This window comes from Armigeres subalbatus, chromosome 2 (genome assembly GCF_024139115.2).
Source record: "Armigeres subalbatus isolate Guangzhou_Male chromosome 2, GZ_Asu_2, whole genome shotgun sequence".
In the NCBI taxonomy this organism is placed as follows: Eukaryota; Metazoa; Arthropoda; class Insecta; order Diptera; family Culicidae; genus Armigeres; species Armigeres subalbatus.
The window spans coordinates 204073355-204094288 of record NC_085140.1 but is presented as its reverse complement, the minus strand read 5'-3'; the positions used below and the strand labels follow the sequence as shown (position 1 = coordinate 204094288).

The 20934-nt window shown below is 39.9% G+C and overlaps 1 protein-coding gene across 4 annotated transcripts in view; it reads left to right on the top strand.

Moving 5' to 3' along the window:
• The window catches only part of LOC134211523 (inositol polyphosphate 5-phosphatase E), a 35967-nt gene extending 16741 nt beyond the window's left edge, over positions 1-19226 (top strand). For all 4 annotated transcript variants that reach the window (XM_062688440.1, XM_062688443.1, XM_062688442.1 and 1 more), the window contains one exon: positions 14619-19226. In XM_062688440.1, coding sequence (XP_062544424.1) covers positions 14619-14727 — 109 coding nt within the window. In that variant the 3' untranslated portion in view covers positions 14728-19226. The remainder of the gene's footprint in view (positions 1-14618) is intronic.
• The last annotated feature ends 1708 nt before the right edge of the window (positions 19227-20934 follow it).

The following is a 20934-nucleotide window of genomic DNA, read 5'->3' as shown; positions in this document are numbered from 1 at the left end:
CATGACTCATATTTTGAACACTAGCTTTTAAATGCCCATTTTGACTTTATTCGTGTAATTTTCTCCACAGGAGCTTGAATTCGTTTGTTATCTTGATCCTCAGTGCGGAAAATCAATGACAGTTTTAGGGCGCTAAAATGCTATTGTTCGGAATATGAGTCAAATTCGGGATTTGAGTCAGAACGATACCAAAAAACAAATCATTAAGTTGAGATGCGCCAGAGCAGCTAACGTTGAGGACGGGAATAGGGTGTGTGTGCTATTTTATTACAATCCAACCCAGTATCTGAAGTGCATTTACACTTCCTGAATTGAAATTGAATCCTTTTGATTTTGACGCATATTTAATAATAAAAATATAATAACAAATTTGCAGTTTACTATAAAATGGCTGATCATTTTCCTAAGTTATCTTTGAATCGAACTTGTTTGGTCATTTGCTTTACGATTATCGCATTATCACATTGCATTTCCGTTGCTAACAATCGATCATCCTATCCTTGCACAAACATGCGCTTGTATGTATATCACTTTTTATGCACGTTACATACAATGCCGACCGTGGTCACTGCTCTGGCTCTACTTTTTGTGCCAAACTGGTGCGAAGCACCGCACTAAAAGCAGAGCCCAAAAGCCAACCACACTGAACGACGGCCAAAATGAGACTCACGTTGCGAACGGGAAAAGGAGGTGCTGCCAAAATGGTCCAATACCCTAGTTTAATGTTGATAATCAAAAGTTTCAATAAAACTGGCAAATTGGTGGAGAGTTTCCGAGTCGACTGCCATATAAATCTCAAAAATCCATTAAAAGATGAATGCGCTATTAACGTTCAAAATCTTACATGATTTCGTGACGGTCTCTGATTTGGAAATTTTCATTTGTCTCCCTGTATCCGAGTCTTCCCCTTCGACGTAGTTTACGTCAAAAAACAAGAGACTATGAATCTTTTTCAACTAAATAATAAACGATAACATGATCATTGATGAACGGAAAGCAATATATTGAGACTAAACCTGTGCGCCGATTGAAAATTTGTCGGCGGCGGCCCGATAGATCATTTTCAGCCAGCGGCGGTGGCGTCACGCCGTTGGTAATCGACGGCGGCGGCGTGGGTCTGCGTGAGCTTATTTCAAGCAATAGAAATTTTCCGAAATTCTTCCACAAATTCCTTCGTTAATTCCACCTGAAACCGCTCTGAAACCTGCTCCAAGAATTGCACCGAAAGTGCCTCCTGGAATTCCTCCGGAAGTTCATCTAACAATTTCTCCGGAGCTTGCTTCAGGAATTTCTTCGGAAGTAGCTCCAGGGATTCCTTCGGAACTTGCTGCAGGAATTCCTTCGGAAGTTGCTCCAGGAATTTCTTCGGAAGTTCCTCCAGGAATTCCTCCGGAAGTTGCTCCAGGAATTCCTCCGGAAGTTCTTCCAGGACTTCGAGAATCCGATAATGAAAGAATACGGACTGATTTTACGTCGACGACTCTTAGCGCGAAACAACGGACACGAATAGGAACATATGGAACGTTTTAACCCTAGCCCAGCAGGGTAAATTGGCACAACTTGCCAATGAGGTACGCCGCATGAAGCTTGAGATCCTGGGACTGAGTGAAGTCCGTTGGCCAAACTTTGGAGAACACAGAACACCGTCGGGACAAGTTCTGCTATACTCTGGTTTACGAGGTGAACACGCTCCCCGGCATCGCGGAGTTGGCTTCCTACTAAGCGCTCAGGCACACTCTGCGCTTATGAAGTGGGAACCTATAAGTGAAAGGATAACCGTTGCCAGAGTTAGAACACGGGTCCGAAACCTTACTATAATCCAATGTTATGCGCCAACCGATGCTGCCGATCTGCAAGACGAAGAGAACTTCTACAGTCAACTCAATGCCGTCGTAGATAGAATTCCGAAGGGTGATATCAAGATCTGTTTGGGCGACTTCAATGCGAAGATCGGATCCGACAACACGAACCATGAGCGCATTATGGGTCTCGGAGAAATGAGCGAAAACGGAGAGCTGTTCGCAGAATTTTGTGGTAATAACGACATGGTGATCGGGGGATCGCTCTTCCCTCATCGACCGGTTCACAAGGTCACGGGGGTCTCCCGTGACGGCTTTATAGAAAATCAAATCGACCACATCTGCATCAGCCGAAAATGGAAACGGAGTCTTCTTGATTTATTGTTTATTTTATTTCGTCAACCAACGTAGACTAGTACATATACATATACATGTTTGTTTTTGTAATGCTATAGTATAATTAAATAATAGGTTTTTTTAGTAAAGTGATGTATAATTTTGATTTTGAATTTATATTGCTGAATTTGTAATGTTTGTTCTTTGGAAATACTGTCTAATGTTATGCCGAGACATTGTTAAGTCAATAGTTTCGCAGTGTTGATTGTAAACGGCCATCATTCGGTTGAGAGGCCCTAATTTGGCGTAATTTGTTCGGCAGTGGTTGGTTAAAAATAATGTTCTATGTCGAAGTAGCCGAGAAGGTATGTAAAAGTTAAATTTCGATAAAATTTCAGTTGAATCAACACGTTGAGAAACTATATCGTTAACAAATGAAACCGTTGCACATTCTCGACGCTCTTTCAAAGTTTGTATATTTATAAGCATGCAACGTGCTTCATAAGATGGAAGAGGAAATGACGTCCAACCTAATTTACGAAGAGCGTATAATAGAAATTGTTTTTGTACTGACTCTATTCTTTCTTCATGTGTGGTTGTATAAGGCGACCATACAATGCTACAATATTCCAGTATAGATCGTACATATGAAATATATAGTGTTTTGATTGTGTAGGGATCCTGAAAGTTGAAGCAAAAACGCTTGATAAAGCCTAGCATATTATTAGCTTTGTGGATGATTGTGTTATAGTGATCAACAAGAGTTAGTTTCGAATCTAAAATCACTCCTAAATCCCTAACTCTTTCGTGTCTTTCTACAGTATTGTTCCCTAATACAATTTGTGTATTTGGTGTAATTCTTTTCTGCTGAATGATATTATGTTGCATTTCTTAACATTCAGTTGCAATAGGCTTTTCTGCACCATGTATAGAACATGTGTATTTCATTCTGGAATATGATTATGTCGTCTTCATTTTTATTTCCATAAATAGCTTTATGTCATCAGCATACATTAAAATCTTTATATTTTTGAGAATGAAGGTAATGTCATTTACATATAATATAAATAAAAGAGGGCCAAGATGAGAGCCTTGTGGAACTCCTGAAGTGACTTGAATGGGATTGGATTTCTTTCCGTTAAATTTTATTATTTGTTGCCGGTCTGTGAGATAAGATTCAAGCCATCTAAGGAGTCCTGGCTCAATTCCAATTTTTTGCAATTTGAAGAGTAACATTGGAATGTCAATACGATCAAACGCCTTGCTAAAGTCAGTGTAAAGAGCTTCCACGTAGTTACCATTATCCATTGCATTAAGAGAATAGTCAATGAATTCTATTAAATTTGTAGCGGTAGAGCGACCTTTGAAAAATCCATGCTGCTTATTCGTAATTCTGTTTTTAAGTTGTGAAAATAATTTTTCATTGATAATGGATTCAAAAAGTTTGGGAATGCAAGAGATAATGGCTATTCCACGGTAATTACGAATGTCAGATTTTTTGCCTGATTTGAAGATAGGCACAAGATAGGAGCTTTTCCATACCCTGGGAAAATTTCCGGATTCCAATGACAATCTGAAGAGCCAAAACAAAGGTGCAGTCAGCTCTTTAGCCAGACTCTTCATAAATATCGGTGGAATACCATCAGGACCAGGGCCTTTAGATGCATCCAAGTTTTTTAAAGCGTTTAGAATATCGTTCACCATGATCTGATTAACACCGATATCCCTAGCGAATTCTGGGATAGGCGCAAAAAAATCTAGGTCGCGATCTTGTTCCGAAAAGGTGGTGTATATTTCTTGGAAGAAATCTCCCAAAAGATTACAGATATCTTCCGAGCAATTACCGACGCGTTCGTCTAAATACATGGTTGACGGAAAATTGTCTGATTTTAATTTAGATTTTACGTAATTGAAGAAGTTCTTTGGACATGACTTTATTTCGTTTTCTGTTTTCGTGTTGTGTTCTTCAAATGCTACATCAATTGCTAATTTTAATTGATCGCAGATGTTCAAATATTTTTCCAAATTTTCATTCGTCTTGTCTAGCTTGTAAGTTTTATGTAATTTTTGTTTGCGATTCTTTAAATTTTTATTTGCCTATTGTACCAAATTGGATATTTTGAATTTCCGCTCCGTCGTTTTCTTCTTTTTGGGACCTCGTCAATAATAATATCAAAATAATGTTATAAAAGACATCAACGGAAGATTCAATATTACCTTCATTCTCTAAAATTTGCTGCCAGTCAAATCTACTTAGCTTATGTCTTATGTTGTCATAGTTTGCTTTGTTGTATTCAAGGACTTCTTCAAAGTCACAGTCGCTGGGTTTTTATATTCATGAACGAACACAGAGTATTCGATTGCCGTGTGGAATGTTTCGTTTTTCCATAAGGGATTCAATGATTTAGTCACACAGAAATCTTCTTGAATATTGGTTAGTAGGAGATCAAGGTAACAGTTCTGTTGATTTTTAATGTGATTGATTTGGTTAAGTCCTAGGCTAGCAGTTCTGTCAAATATAAACATAAGTGTTTCATTTTCCCCAGCGACTGGAAGTAGAATTTGTTCGTTCTCTGAATCCGGAATAAAGTCAACGGTGCGTTGGTTAAAGTCTCCGTAAATATGTACTTTGACTTCAGGTGGAAGTCCCGATAAAATTTCTTCTGCAGTTTTAAAAACTTTCATAAGATGTTGTTTGCGCATGTTCCGGTGGAAATACACAGAGGAGAAAACATGGGTTTCTCCTGCAATGTTAGATTTCACCCAAACATGCTCAAAGTTCTTATATTTTTGTAGTTATTATTTCTGAATCAAAATTGCTAGAGATTGCGATTAGAACTCCACCGCCAGACTTTTTTTGGATTCTAAGAAATCGCGATCGTCCCTGAATACGTTAAAGCTGCTTCCAAAAAGTTCTTCACTATTCACGCTTTCATCCCAGCTGGTTTCAGTTGCCAAAATAACCGAGAAGGACGAGCTTAAGATGTTAATATGAATTTCCTTCATTTTAGCTGGGCTTTTCATGCGATTGAAATTTTGACAGTAAATCAAAACTTCAGTGGCATTCTGTTTTGATGAAGAACTTGTTGGAAGCACGTTGGTTGTTAAAATATTTACCCCGTTGGTCGATAAGATAGTGCTATTTTCTTCAGCCGAAGAAGGCGTCCTTACTTGCGAAAATTTCCGGGGGAAGGAGAGTGGTACCTCGTTGTGCTCTCCCGTAGTTGCTGCAGGCGATGTGTCCGCTCGCTGGACAGGTATTGTCGGTATGACTGTAGATCAGCTGCAGTTTCTGCTGGCCCAATTCCGTATTCCTGATGTACTTGAATGAATATTTGATGTAGATGTTCTGGTGCAGTCGGCAGTCCTTCAGATGCAAGGAGCATCCTGATGCTCGTTGGAGTCATTCCCTCGACGCATACATTTGCAGACTGGTCCTTCATGTATGCCAAAAACAACCGGACAACCTTCATAATCCTCGGGTCACGTAGTCTGGCTTTAAGGAAACGGCCGTCTCCTTCGGTGGATTGCTGAGTCAGACGGACGATGGGTGGTCTCATCGGATCTAACTCAAATTGGCTGTCAGGATTCGGTAGTTGTGTTTCCTGTTGTTGTTGTTGTTGCTGATATATTTGGTGTTGTTGATGATTTTGTTCTTGTTGTTGTCGTAGATGCTGTTGTTGTTGTTGCTGGTGCTGTTGCTGAAGGCTTTGCAGATTTCCGATATTTGGTTCACTCTGTTGGTTGAGGATTGGTGGAGGTGTGGGTTTTGTTTTTTTGGCCGGGTTTATCGTTTCACCTTTTTTGAAATTGATGAACGATTTTGCAGCAGGAGCAGAGAGAGCTGCAATTGGGTGGTCTGTAGATGCTGGGGGTCCGGAAAATTGATGCTTTGCCATTACGAGCAGCTGTTTGTCTGTAGATTTGTTGTTATTGTTGTTGTTTTTGCTGGTGTAGGAAGATGTAACGTTGTTTTTGATTCTTATTGGTGGAGCTTTTTGTTTATGATGTCTTTTACTGTTAGTCGCCTTTTCATTCAGTGGATTATTGGTGAGGGTGTTTCTGGAGATTTCATGCTTCCGGTATTCTTCCAGTTTTTTCCAGTCTGGGCTCCAGCTGCATTTTTTTTCCTGGCAGAAAGCATTTCCAACCAGCTTTATTAAGGTGTCTAACACAACTTCCCTTTACTTGCGCCATTTTTGCGCGTCGCTCAGCGAAAAGCTCTGCAATGGCATCACGCGAAATTTTCTGCCGGGCAGGAGATGGGTTTGGTTGGTGCTGTTTTACTTTGATGTTGAGTGGAGATTGTGGATTGTGAGCCCCAGCAACTAAATTATTTTCAGTGCAGTTTTTGTCTTGGGATTCCTCTGCTAGTTCATCCGCCAAAGTCTTGTTTGCGAGCGTTGAGATTTTGTCAGTACTGCAGTCAATATTGGAAATAGCAGCAGAAACTGACCTGACCTCCTCTAAAAGCTGCTCACTCAAAGAAATTAAGTGAGGGAAGTCTCCAGTTGTGCTTCGTTTTGCTACTGCTGATGTAATTTCAGTTATTGCCGCAGTCACAGCTGACTTGGTTAAAGTTACCAAGTCGCTCTTGACTGCATTCATGAGGTCCGGCAGCAAGTCTGTTGAGTGTTCTGCTTCCGTTGTTGTTGTTGTTGCAGCTGCTGCCGAATTGGCGGTCTTTTCCACAGTCGTACAGGTCGTTACGGAATAAACGTAGTGCCGATATCGTGTCTGATCATCACCTCCTCATCGGCGAAATACGCCTGCGCATTGCGCGGATTCGTCGGCAGGAGGAGAGAGTTGGCGACGGTTCAACACACGCCGACTGGAAGATGCCACGGTGAAACGGTCCTTTGTTGAAGAACTGGAGACACGTGCTGCAGATATTCCGGAAGGTGGCAGCGTGGAAGACCAATGGACCGCCATCAAGAATGCCTTCATCGCCACCAGCGAGAACAATCTGGGCGAACTGCGTACCCAGAGAAAACAATGGATCACCGATGAGACCTGGAGGAAGATAGAGGAGCGAAGAGAAGCTAAAGCCGCGGTAGAGCGATCAAAAACCAGAGGAGCCAAAATCTTAGCCCTTCAACGATACGCAGCTCGAGAAGGAAGTAAACCGCTCATGTCGACGGGACAAGCGAGCGTGTGCAGACTCTCTGGCCGACGAAGGAGAGAGAGCCGCCGCAAACGGGGACTATCGCCTCCTCTACGATATCTCACGACGCTTAAGCGGGGCGAAGATGAATGCAACGATGCCTGTGAAAGACGCGAATGATCAGTTATTGACCGACCCAACTGAACAGCTGAAACGCTGGTTCGAGCACTTCGAACAACTTTTTCAAGTGCCAGCCAGGCCATCACCACCTCGGCATGATCTGCCTAGGATCCGACGTATAACACGCGTCAATACCGAAGCTCCATCACTGCTAGAGATTCAAACAGCCATCCAAAGCATGAAATCGAACAAAGCCCCAGGGGTCGACCGCATATCAGCGGAGATGCTCAAAGCTGACCCCATGACATCCGCTCAACTACTGCATCGTTTATTTCGTAATATCTGGGACACCGCAACTTTCCCGGTCGACTGGATGCAAGGTATCTTAGTGAAAGTGCCCAAAAAGGGTGACCTGACTGTATGCTGTATGTTGCTGTGTACCGTTCTCAAAGTTCTATGCAAAATTATCCTAGCCCGGATTCAGGAGAAGATCGATGCGACTCTCCGGCAGCAGCAGGCCGGATTCCGTGCCGGAAGATCCTGTGTGGACCATATTGTCACGCTCCGCATCATTTTGGAGCAGGTCAACGAATTCAAAGAGTCCCTTTACTTGGTATTCATTGACTACGAAAAAGCTTTCGACCGTCTCAATCACGAGAACATAAGGGTGTTCCTGAGAAAATCATCGGCCTCATCGAAGCACAGTACGAGGCCTTTTCGTGTAGAGCGCTGCACAATGGGGTCCTGTCCGACCCTATCTGGGTGGTAGCTGGTGTGAGGCAAGGGTGTATTCTATCACCGTTACTGTTCCTCATCGTAATTGAGGTTATTCTGATAGATGCGATTGACCGTGAACCAAACCGCGGGCTGTTATGGCAGAGCACCTAAACGACTTCGAATTGGCTGATGACGTTGCACTCGTCGCGCAACGGCGCTCTGATATGCAGAGTAAGCTCAATGACCTTGCCGAGCGCTCCTCTTTGGCAGGTTTAGTCATCAACGTCAGCAAAACCAAATTGTTGGATGTAAACACGGTGACCCCTTCCAGTTTCACAGTAGCCGGGGAACCAGTGGAGAATGTTTATTTCATTTATTTAGTCTACATCTAAACAGATAACACTGAACCAACAATTTGACGCCACAATACACATTTCGAGGCCGCATCTCTCCATCCTCGGATACGCCCAGTGGAGAATGTTGAAAGCTTCCAATATCTTGGTTGGTAGCCAAATGGCGTCAGACGGCGGTACCAAGATTGACATTAGCGCACGGATCAAGAAAGCAAGGGCTGCCTTTGCGAGTTTAAGAAATATCTGAAAAAAACAGGCAGATAAGTGAATGCACCAAAATACGAATTTTCAACTCTAACGTGAAATCTGTGCTATTATACGCTAGCGAAACATGGTGTGTATCAGTGGAGAACACTCAACGGCTGCAGGTGTTCATTACCAGATGGCTGCGGTATATAATTCGGGCCTCACAACTGGATCTCATCCATGGGTTCCTCCGGAGGTTCCTCCCGAAGTTCCTCTAGGGGCTCCTCCTTCTTTCGAAATTTTCTCCAGGAATTTCATCAGAAGTCCTTTCGGAGATCCTCCGGAAGTTCCTCCAGGAATTCGTCCGGAAGTTCTTCCAGTAATTTCTTTAAGAAATTTTTCCAGGAATTCCTCCGGAAATTGCTATATGAATGGTTTGGGATGTTTTGCTCAAGAAATCCCCGAAAAGTGCTGTAACTTCTTGAATAATTACTCATAGAATTTCTCCTGAAATTTATTCAGGAGTTCCTTTAGAAGCTCCTCCAAGAACCCTTTATAAATTACCTCGCAAACTTTACATACATTACCACGAGGGCTCTTCAGATATTTCTGCTGAATTCCTTATGAAATTTAGAAAATTGTCCAGGAATACTTGACGAACTTCTTATGGAAATTAGATTGCAAAATCTAGATCTAAAAAAACATACGCGCATTCCTGTGGTAATTCTTCCCGAAATTCCTACCCCAAAATTCCTACAGGGATTCTCCCGGAGAGTCGTTCACTTCGAAACTTCTCCAGATCCCTTTGAAAACTCCTCCAAAATACCATAAAGAAAACACTACGAATTTTTTTCCACTTTTTCGTCAGACTTCTTTAGAAATTCTCCAAGAACTCTCTCAAAAATACATACAAGAAATTCCTTCAAGAACTCTTCCAAAAAGTATTTCTACTTGCTCTCCTAGATATTTCTCTAGAGAAACTGCTCCGTGAATTCCTCTTTCATGAAAAATTCACGACGGAATTTCGGTGGGAATATACAAAGGATCACTTGTCATAAGACGACTTTATACAATCCCATTGAATTCCACCACTTAATTGTATCTTGACAGATACGTATTTCGACCTCAACAGTAAGGCCGTCTTCAGTGTCTTGTACTTGACTCGAGTACTTGCTGAATAATCAAATGTCAGCATCTGATGCAAAATGCACCATTTTGTTTGAACAAATATTGTTTTCAGAAAAAATATTTAAGCTCTTTTAGTAGAATGTCTTCAACTGTCTAAGACGAGTTTAGCACTTTCCATCCGATAAGTCGAGTCAAGTACGAGACACTGAAGACGGCCTCACAGTTGAGGTCGAAATACGTATCTGTAAATATAACAAAACGTAGTGGAATTAAATTGCATCGTGGAAGCAGAAGGAGTTGCATGGGACGCACCCCCATTAACTGGAGCTGGAGTATATCGACAAAGTGGCGTTGAATTTGGTGCTGTTGCGTGGTGAAATCGTCTCAGAAATAGAACGATTCAGGTACCGGGTAATTGCGACGAAGAACTATCGGGACTACGAAAACGTGGCGCGAGATCATAACGGATGTCCTCATTCGTGCCAATCGGCTTGATATTGTGGTCTACGACAAAACGGGTGTACTGTTCTGCTAGACCATAATGATAATACAACATTCACCAGCAAGATAACGAAGTACCACGACTTGGCGGAGGAGTTGAAGCAGATATGGCACTTGGAGGACGTGCGTATCATGTATCAGAACGTTGGCTCAAGAGGCACGTTTCCCTCAATTTGGGAGATTGTGACATCGCCTTCACTGGCCTTTCTCATAATTTACCTGACGGAAAAGGAAGTGAAAAGGGGAATAGAAGAGGAAGTGAAGTTGGAAAGGAGAATGGAACCATTTATAGGAAAGCCAAAAGAGAGGTTTCACAAAAACACAGAGGACGTAACAATGGACGAACGTCAAAGACGAAGCACAGAGTGCACTGTGAAAAACGCATAATACGAATCCATATAGGTGACAATCACAAAGTACATTGTAAAAATCGCATAATGCGAATCCATATAGGTGGCAATTTGTTGAAAACTAAGTAAAATACATATTCAAAACCTCACTCTTATTTAACCTCACGTTGAGATTAAACAAGAGTAGCCGAAGCCGAACGTCAAGAACGAGACACAGAGTACATTGTGAAAAACGCATAATGCGAATCCATAAAGGTGACATACACAAAGTATATTGTAAAAAACGCATAATGCGAATCCATATAGGTTGCAATTTGTTGAAAACTAAGTAAAACACATATTCATAACCCCACTCTTATTTAACCTCACGTTGAGATTGAACAAGAGTAGCCGAAGCCAAACATCAAGGACGAGACACAGAGTACACTGTGAAAAAACACATAATGCGAATCCATATAGGTAACAATTTATTGAATACTAATTAAAACACATATTTATAACCCCACTCTTATTTAACCTTACGATGAGGTTGAATAAGAGTAGCCGATTATCTCGGAGAAGTATAAAGTTAACTACGCCATAGCTCCGGTTAGCGCAGCGAGGGCTAAAATACTGTGAAGGGGGCCCTAGTGCTTCACAGGCTCCGTTTGCGATTAGGTTCTTATTTGACCCCCCCTAACCATTCATTCGTAGGCACGGTAAGCATAAAGCCGCATCACACCGAGAAGGTGGACTTTTACCACTGGAACAGGCAATCCGTAATGTTATTCTTAGCCAGATAACCAGCTGCCGACACCACACGGCTATCTAGGCTGTTCGTGGAGAGAAGTTGACATTGACTTTACGTCAACTCTCAATGTGGCCGAACAGCCGATGAACGAAGAATAACGAAGTACCACGACTTGGCGGAGGAGTTGAAGCAGATATGGCACTTGGAGGACGTGCGTATAGTTCAGGTTGTTATGTCAGCAACCGGAATCGTCCCGAAATCCTTAGGGGAGTTGGAACTATTTTATAACCTCCATAGCATCCAAACGACAGTAGTTCTTGGAACATACAGCATTGTAAGAAAGTTCCTGAACCACCACTATAAGATCATGCGATGCAAATGCTAATTATAGGATTTCAGGTCAACCGGCGAATGACATCTACAGAGTCTAATTCCATTTGGCATTCAGATTGCCCGGGGTAGGTGAATATTCCCAGCACTTGCTGAGAAAGTGCCAAAACTCTATAAAAATAATAAAAATAATTTTATCTACAGCACATTCCTGAGTTGTTGGGTCAGTTACATTGATGTGAATAAAACCACCACCACCACTTTTCTACCATTGCTTTATTCTTATACGCGTAGTGATTCTCTCAACTTGTGCTCTTTAATAACTAGGTACTGAAAAAAGCACGTGGTTTGTTGTATAATAATCAGTAAACACCTTAGGGAGGCAAACGAGACGAGCCAGCCTTGGGCTGAAAGTCTCGCTAATAAAGACATAAAAAACCTTAGGGAGGCACGATGCTACTATCCGGTTTGACTTTCGAACCAAACATATTATAAAAAAAAGCTCAAACAACACACTAAGATCAATTTACACAGCATTGGTGTAAGTATATTCGCAAATATTTCCCTCTCCCCTCGGATATGTAATCTTGATGCGATGGGTGGGCATACGCCATTAGCACTAAGGTGGCAACCAAAGACATATCCAGTCGTGGTGGTATCACACCTTGACTATTTTTGTTTAATGCCGCGTCACATAAGCTTACATTGACGTTCTGATTTTACGGATGTGAACCGACAGACGTCTTTTCTTGGAGCCCTGAATAGCTCTGCAAAAGTTCTGGTAGCACATTATCCTCAGTGATAATGATGTGCGATCTCTGCTTGACTGCAAAACCTTTCTTTTACGGCTTCGTTATCGATAAATTTTCATTTTTTACTAAAAGATAGTGAGTAGTCACGAGTTAGTAAGGAAGCACTATACACCGTGTTATTTTGCCTATCTTTTGTCTCTTTCTAGCATTATCACCTCGTAACTTTGAAGCGGTGTATTTCGGTTTTTAGTTGTTTGATGTAACTGATGATGTAACTATTCAGATTGGGCTATTTATGACTTTGTTAAGTGAGAGGGTATCCAATTATTACGAGGTGTTCAGACTGCAGCAAGATAATATATCTTGACGTTTCCATGTTTCCTCATTTGCACGCTAATACAGGGTTGAACTCAAGGAGAGTTTTAAAATTTAATTTGCGAAATCAAGCATTTGTGTGGCGACAATCGAACATTTTTTCTAAACAAGGTTCTACGAAAAAAAATATAAAAAAAAATATGAAAAGGGATTTTCGAAGAATATTTGAAGCTCTCATTAAGGATAATGAGCGAAGCTACATTCATTAGTTGGGTGCGCCGTTCTTCGGGGAATCAGACTATTCCTCAATTTATTTTTAAGTTTAAAAAGTATTTTGATTCTGTACTATGATCGAACGGAGATTTGATAGAAAAATTTAGATACTTTTGGGAATTCTCACAAATAAATAAAAAAGGACGATTGGACCAATTTTCAAGAAATATTATCGAACTAAAATGTATTTCCACCAGTATCTCCATGTATGAAGGGCAACTCAGCAATTTATTTATTTTTTTTTCAAAAATGGAAAGTGAACCATTGCGTTCTACTCGACAATCAATGATACAGCTTCTAACAAAATCGAATCGTGTGAATGTGATATAATTTAAACTGGATTTTGGATGAATTAATGCATTACCAATCCATGTTTTATTTAAGGTTATTCTACTTTATATATACATCCCATTCAAATCGTACAGTTGTCCCACGTGAAAAATGTTGAAATCCAAAGTATATTAAGCCATGCAAGGAGCAGAATTGAAACAATTTATGAAATCATGTTTATTCATCAAATATATTCGTTTTACAACCATTCCTACGTTTTAAATTGTCTTCCGCATTGGTCCTTGAACTTTGAAAATTTATTCGATTTGTTCTATTAAATCTAGGTTAGTTAAATACTTCATGTTAATTCTAGGGAGCATCTGTTTTTTAAACAATTCATGTTGAATAAGTGGAGAATAAATAATTATCATCATTATTTTTCATCATATAAAATGCTTTCCACAAAACCATCACAATCCGAGTTATTCTTCAGCGCTCAGAAGATTTCCATCTAACATGCATTCGACCCTGCTGCGACAGAAAGAGCATGACTGTCAACTACTGAAACAGAAATGAAAACAGAGAGAATTTTCTCTCTGGCAAAGAGAGCGTGACGCTTGTCAGTTTTGTTTTGTTGAATTTCTCCCTGCATCCCAGTTAGAACGAAAGCTCTCTCGTAATAATTGTTCGTAATAAATTCTTTATGACTCTTTTTAGCGGGTATCTTTTGACAGCGCAAAATGTATGGAATATTACGTAAATAATGACATCATAAAGCGTATTTACCCTGAAACGCCAATTATTATGTCATTAATGGCGTAATCTGAATAGGCTATAAATGTATCAGCATGTAGATGGAGATTGGAGAGTAAGCACGCGTCGCTGATACTTTTTCAAAATCATATTAGTTGTAGAAAAAAAATTAAGCGTTCAATGATGAAAATGATGACGATGTGATGATTGTTTGTGCTTCCCGTAACCCCTTAAACTTGGTCACATAACGTTGACAAACTAAATAACTGATGAATAGACTAGGGGAAATGACGGCTTTGGCAGGTTTTGTTCTATTATTGGCAGGGGGGTTTTCTATAACCAATTATGCTCAAATTTGGCCTAAACTTTCTTTGTATATCAAAGAATATTGTGGCCGAATTTCATAAAATTTGGTCAACAAAAACCCCCCTGCCAATAATAGAACAAAACCTGCCAAAGTGGTCTGCAAGAACTCTTCTGCCATAATACCATTGATTGATAAAATGAGTTGTTTAACAATGCACGAGAAAGCCCATAGCTCACTAAGGATTCAACTGTATATCGTACTGAATTTTGTGTTGTGCTTTTTCTGTCATTAAAGGATACCACTGGCAGCTGGATTGTTCAATCGGGATGTCTACCTAGAGGGTATGAAACGGCGACTCGACAGCTCCGGCTCGAGCTCGTCAGCAGTTTGCAGCATTCAATGATGATAGTCGAAATCCGTAATGTGATAAGGTAATCAGCACACAGGTAATGTTCTTTTTTCTAGTCTAGTGCGTTGTACAGGGTTAGTAAATATTTAGCGTCAATGGACAGTAGGACAATGTAGGTGCGTGTGAATCTCCTAGTCCTCTGCTGCTTGATTTGATAAACTAGAATCGGTAGAATGACACCAATAGTGAAGGTCTTGTAGCAGTGAATATAATTGCTAAAAAAGAGAAAAAAGACAAAGTAACACGAATGATTCCTTTTAAAAGTAACATTTTTAACATGTTTAGAGAGTAGATAGAAACTCACTTTTTCCGGGTTTTGAAATCATATGCGGTTATAGGTGAGAAAAGCATCTTGTAGTGGAAGGATTAGTATACCAAAGAGTGAATCTACACTTATATGATAGCCTTGAGGAGGGGTAGTTTAGAAAACCAGTTTCTAGTCAGAAGATCCAAGTCAAATTATTGATAAGTCTCGTAAATTTAAGTAAGTGTAAGAAAAATAGTGAACTGAGATAAAACAGTCGTTTGATACCATCATAACATATCGCGATTCGATTTTCACCGTGCGTAGATACATGTCAATTGTTAGTTACGTACATTGCTATTTGCAATTATCTAGAATTCCTTCGAATAGAAATGGCAGACCAGGTAATGTTCCTTATCCGAATAAAGGAATTTGCTTGGCGCAATGGAACTGCGTTTAGGTTCACAAAAATAATTCAAGCCACGACAATTAGTTAACTGAAGTACCATATTTAACTAGAATCTTTGGTTTCTCATTAAATAATTTGGAGTTGGTTCTCAAATCTCCAGCATTATTTAGTAAGGCCATTCATCATTCACGATTCCAAAACGATCACAAAAACGAAGCTTTCTATAAAAAATACACACTTTCCATAAGTAAATCTAAATAACAATACATCCAGTTTTTTTTTCACACGGCTTAGTTTTAGTCGATTAAGGGCCGATTTCTTCACCTCCGCTTAGTGCTTAAACCCGGTTTAAACGTATGGGTAAGCACCGCTTAAGAGTTAAGCGAAGGTGAAGAAATTGGCCCTAAGACTTTAAGCGTCAATGAAACAATGAGTTAGCCCCACGAAAAAAATCAAAGAAAATTCAGGTGGTATTTAAAAAGCTGTGAAAGTTCAGGTTAACCAAGAAATTAATGAATTCCAACCGAGTAAAAAAACCTGGGTGTACCTACATGATTGTCTAAGTTCTCATCAAATAAAAAAAAGTCTTCATTGCATCTATTTTATGGTTTATTTTCGAATAATTTGTCGCTAATTAGATTTTTTTGTAAGCAACTTTTTCTATAGAATATTTTGTTGTAAAATGGATATTACACATTTAAATTATTTATTGTTGAATTGTTTTATCTTTTGGAAATATTTTAACATGATAAGTTTTAACTCGCCGTTAGAAGTATTTTTTTGTCTTCATTTTAGAGGTTTAGTTTAGAGGCCCTGGGCTGGCTCTATTCTACCGTTAAAAGGTGATTTAAGTAGTTATTTGTAATTTGGAGTATATTGGTTTGAAAAAGAGTTGTGTCAGCTTATAGGCTGTATGTTCAAGAATAATTCTAATATTCTTTAAGTAACTCTCTGTGTAAAATCTACAGCCCCAAACGAGCCGTTAAACAACAATCGATGGAATCAATTAAACCAATAAGAATAGAAAGGATCAAAAGTAAATTTCACAATTGAAATTTAAACCATTAACGCTCAAAGTGTAGGCAATGTTTGTTGGGCGTTCACACGGGTAGCCCTATGTATATGACGCTGGGCTGGGATTAAAAAAATGAATCTTTGATTACATGAGCCATGGTCAAGTTTAAAATTTTTATTCGAATACTTTGTATATATTTCTTTGATTTCAAAAATCATCAAGACTCTACATGATATGTGTCAGGGATATCAAGAAACATAATTAAGTATTGGTTTTGGAAATTTAGGAATCCCTCAAATATATTTCAGGTACCGTGCTGTGCCCTTATTCCGTTCACCTAAGACAATGCGCTATGTCTAAAAGCTCTAAAAAATAGCCGTTTAGTATTTTGAAGCTCCAATTTCGCTGCATAGTGTAATTTTTATATACAATTGAAAATAAAATTTGTTGGGATGCATTCATAGACTTAGGCTCCAATAGTGAAAACAAAATTGACCAATTATGCGGTCCTAATTCCAATCGCCTGAAATGGAATTGTTCCTAATTCCGTTCATTCGTGTTCCTAATTCCAATCACCCGAAAAACATTTGATTTCTTGGAGATGCTAATACCAGGCATCATTTTTCTCACAAATCCATCTTTTCATTTATTATAATATTGCAAATAAAAAGCTTAAAATGTAATTTCCTTCCAAATTTTAAATACAAACAATGAAAGATATTTTCTTATATAGGCAAGTTGACTGTTTTTTTCGTTTGTTTCACTTACCATTCGAGATATATTCAACATGAACATTGATGCTAGCTGCCCAGTTGCATTATGTACCACAGAAAAAGACAGATACAATACCTTATCGGAGTTTTACACCTTATCCTCAACGTAATTTTTACTTGAGCCTGGATACTAGGCCTTTAATTCCGACCTGAACCTTCCAAAACAATGTCTCTGTTTGTTTGGAATTGTTCGTACCACTGTTTCGTTCAGATTTAATATTATTCAATGTTTCGGTTCTTTAAAGTACCGGATAACCCTTTTTCTACGAAGTATTCACGGATTTCGGTAAAACATAATCTTATTTGCAGCTCAGAGATGGCAGTGTTCTTTTTATAGAAATTCGCCAAGAAATTTCCGGATAAAGCTTTGAAACAAGAACGCCACTATTAAATGGATTGTGCTGTTTAAAACTGTTCGCATTCTTCGAAAACCCTTTCTCAACATTTTCAGCATTAACTTTATAAATCATCATTAAATCATTAACTGAAAAACCTGTATTTTCCCGGCACGAGTTGAAAAAGATCCCTTAACCTTTTCGCGTAGTCGTTCCTTTCGGTCTGCCTGCTTGCGGGATAAAGTTTCAAATGTTCACCATTCATATGGTTTCATGTACGATGTATTTTTCTTGCCATTGAGAATCCATCCTCCAAACCCGATGAACGGAATAAGGAACGAGTAGATTTAGATGTACCCTTATTCCGGTCAAGATATTTTTCACTTTTCAGCATTTTCTGTCGAGAAAATACAGACAACAATTTGGTAATACGCTATAATATTACCTGTTTTGTCTTGTTATGCTGCTGTGTTTGAAATCCAGGACAAATTTTCACTTAAAAATGCTTAAATATTATGACAGACGTTCTTAGCAAGTGGATTAATGAAAATAGTCAAAATGGCGCTCGTAGTGACGACCAACAAATTTTGTTTAAATTTTCACTATTAATCGCTATAAATTACGCTGGTTTTCATTTCATTTCATGCATACATAACCATAGAAAAGTACAAGGATATTTTTCTGATGTCTTTAGACAAAAACTCTTTATTATTTATCATTTTGTTTTGCGTGAACGGAATTAGGCGCTGATTGGAATAAGGGCACAGCACGGTAATTCTTAAATTCCCCAGACTTTCTGTATTATGCTTTCTATAGACACTTTTTCCCCTTCCATATTTCTACTAATGTGAAAAATATCAAAACTTCATCAAATAGAAAATGCAAAACATTACGATTGCCGAGAATCCTACAATTGATATCTTGACAACCCTTTCGAGGAATCCCTGTGAACAAAAATCCGAAATTTCGGTAATCGTTACAGACATCTCGAAAAAGAATAAATTTTGCTGGATTTCGGTAAATATTGACAAGGTTTCGAGAAAAAATAACAAGATATCTGCTGTTGGATTTTTGGCGAAAATTATGCTCAGGTCGGCAGTGTGCTATGCAGAACCCATATACGCATACCGCTTTTTACTTTATCAAATCATCTAATTTAACTTATCATGTAAATTAATAAAACCTCATAGTCCAGTTGCTATTTTGTTAAAGCTTAAAACGTCACAAAAGCTTGACTACCAAAAACAGCAGTCATTCTACCACATGTGGGGAGCAACTTAAATAAGAGCGTCTGTAGAATCTTCGAAATAAGAAATGTGAATGATAGCAATATCTATGTAGAGCAGATGATCTCAATGAGCGCCAAATATCGTCTCACTAAAATGGTAGATAATAAGTATAGAAGCAATGATGAAACAATCCTGTCACCAAGTAATATTCCATGGAAACTATCCGGAATTGGCCTTAAAGAAGTAAAACAGAATCAGCAATCTGCTATCGATTTGTTCGTTTTTTCATTCCATCCTGTACTATTATTCTTCCGGACATATATTTATTTTTATTAGGAATAGGTAGTCGGTTTTACTATTTTTATTGTTTGTCGGTTATAATAGAAGTAATTGTTTTGTTTGTGTCGTTTGACACGTATGGAATAAAATAAAAAGATCTATAAGAATCTGAACTTTTACACCATGTTTCTACTTGAAATATAAATTCTATTTCCTTCTAAATCTGTTTTTCGAGGATATCACATTCCATAATAAAGAGAAAATTTCCGCTCAGTTTTTTTTGTGTCTTACTTTATTTATTCGCAACAATGGTCATGGTTTGAAACAGCAGCACAGTAAAGTGGATACTTAGTAATTCACTCAAACACGTACAATTTGATCAAAGTTTGCAATAGTCCTCCAGAGAAAAGTACAAACTACAGACTTTTGTTATAGTTTCTTCACAATTATTATAATTCTTTGAGAATTTGGCGTTTGAGACAGTCTTGCTATTTACTTACTTACTTATGGATCCTGTACACCTCCGGTGGTGCAAAGGGCCGACTTGAAAGATCTCCATCCTGAGCGATGCCCGGCTATCGCTTTAACCTGTTGCCAGGTTAGATTTCGGTCGACTTCTTTTATTTCTTTATTGAGGCTTCGCCGCCATGAGCCTCTGGGTCTGCCTCTGCTGCGATGTCCCGCTGGGTTCCAGTCTAATGCTTGCTTACAGATTTCGTTTCCGCCCCTACGTAGAGTGTGGCCGACCCAGCCCCACTTCCGATCCCGAATTTCTGTTGCTATCGGCCTCTGGTGACAACGACGATGGAGCTCGTTGTTTGAGATCCAGTTGTGAGGCCACCAGGCCCGAATTATATACCGCAGGCATCTGTTAATGAACACCTGCAGCCGTTGAGTGTTCTCCACTGATACACACCATGTTTCGCTGGCGTATAACAGCACAGATTTCACGTTAGAGTTGAAAATTCGTATTTTGGTGCGTTCACTTATCTGCCTGTTTTTCCAAATATTTCTTAAACTCGCAAAAGCAGCCCTTGCTTTCTTGATCCGTGCGCCTATGTCGATCTTGGTACCGCCGTCTGACGCCATTTGGCTACCAAGATATTGGAAGCTTTCAACATTCTCCACTGGTTGCCCGGCTACTGTGAAACTGGAAGGAGTCACCGTGTTTACATCCAACGATTTGGTTTTGTTGACGTTGATGACTTGTCTTGCTATTACCCGTATTTATGCTAATTATTTGGGTAAAGCCCACCTATGCACAAAGGTCGGATTCGTCAAATTTCACGACATAAATCGATTACTCGGAAACCAGCCTTTGCAGTCCCATTGCTTGTGCCCCGGTTCCAGGCACTTGAAGCATTCTTCGGGTTGCTCGTATATGCCCACAGGGCATACCGACCATCCCACCTTGACGCTCCCTAACTTGACTACCTTGGAGGCGTCCGCTGCAAATAGCCGAACCAATGCTACCTGCGTCCCTGCCGGACCTTTCCGTAGCCGAACGGCTGCGGTGGGCGTCTCCACTTCACACTGTCGCCGCAGTGCCGTGACGAGCTCTTCGACTTCGGTGATCTCGTCCAGGTCTATAACCCTTAGATTCACCTCCGTCGTGAGTGCCCTCACCTTGACCGCCTCGCCTAGGACTTCCTCCGCCAACTTCTTGTAGGCGGTGCCCTTTTGCGAGACGCCCCGCTTCAGCTCGAGGATCATCTCGCCCATCCGGGTACGTTTTATTCGACGTACGTCGGCGCCGAGTTCACCGAGCTCATCGCCTTCAAGACGTCCGAGTACTTTTTGATGACTAGGGCATCGTCCCTGGAGCGATTGGCGCCTACCCTAGACTTCTTGCTACCCTCATTCGCGTGGGCCTTCTTTTCGGCCCTTGACATCTTCGGTTTCCTCTTGTTCTTGACC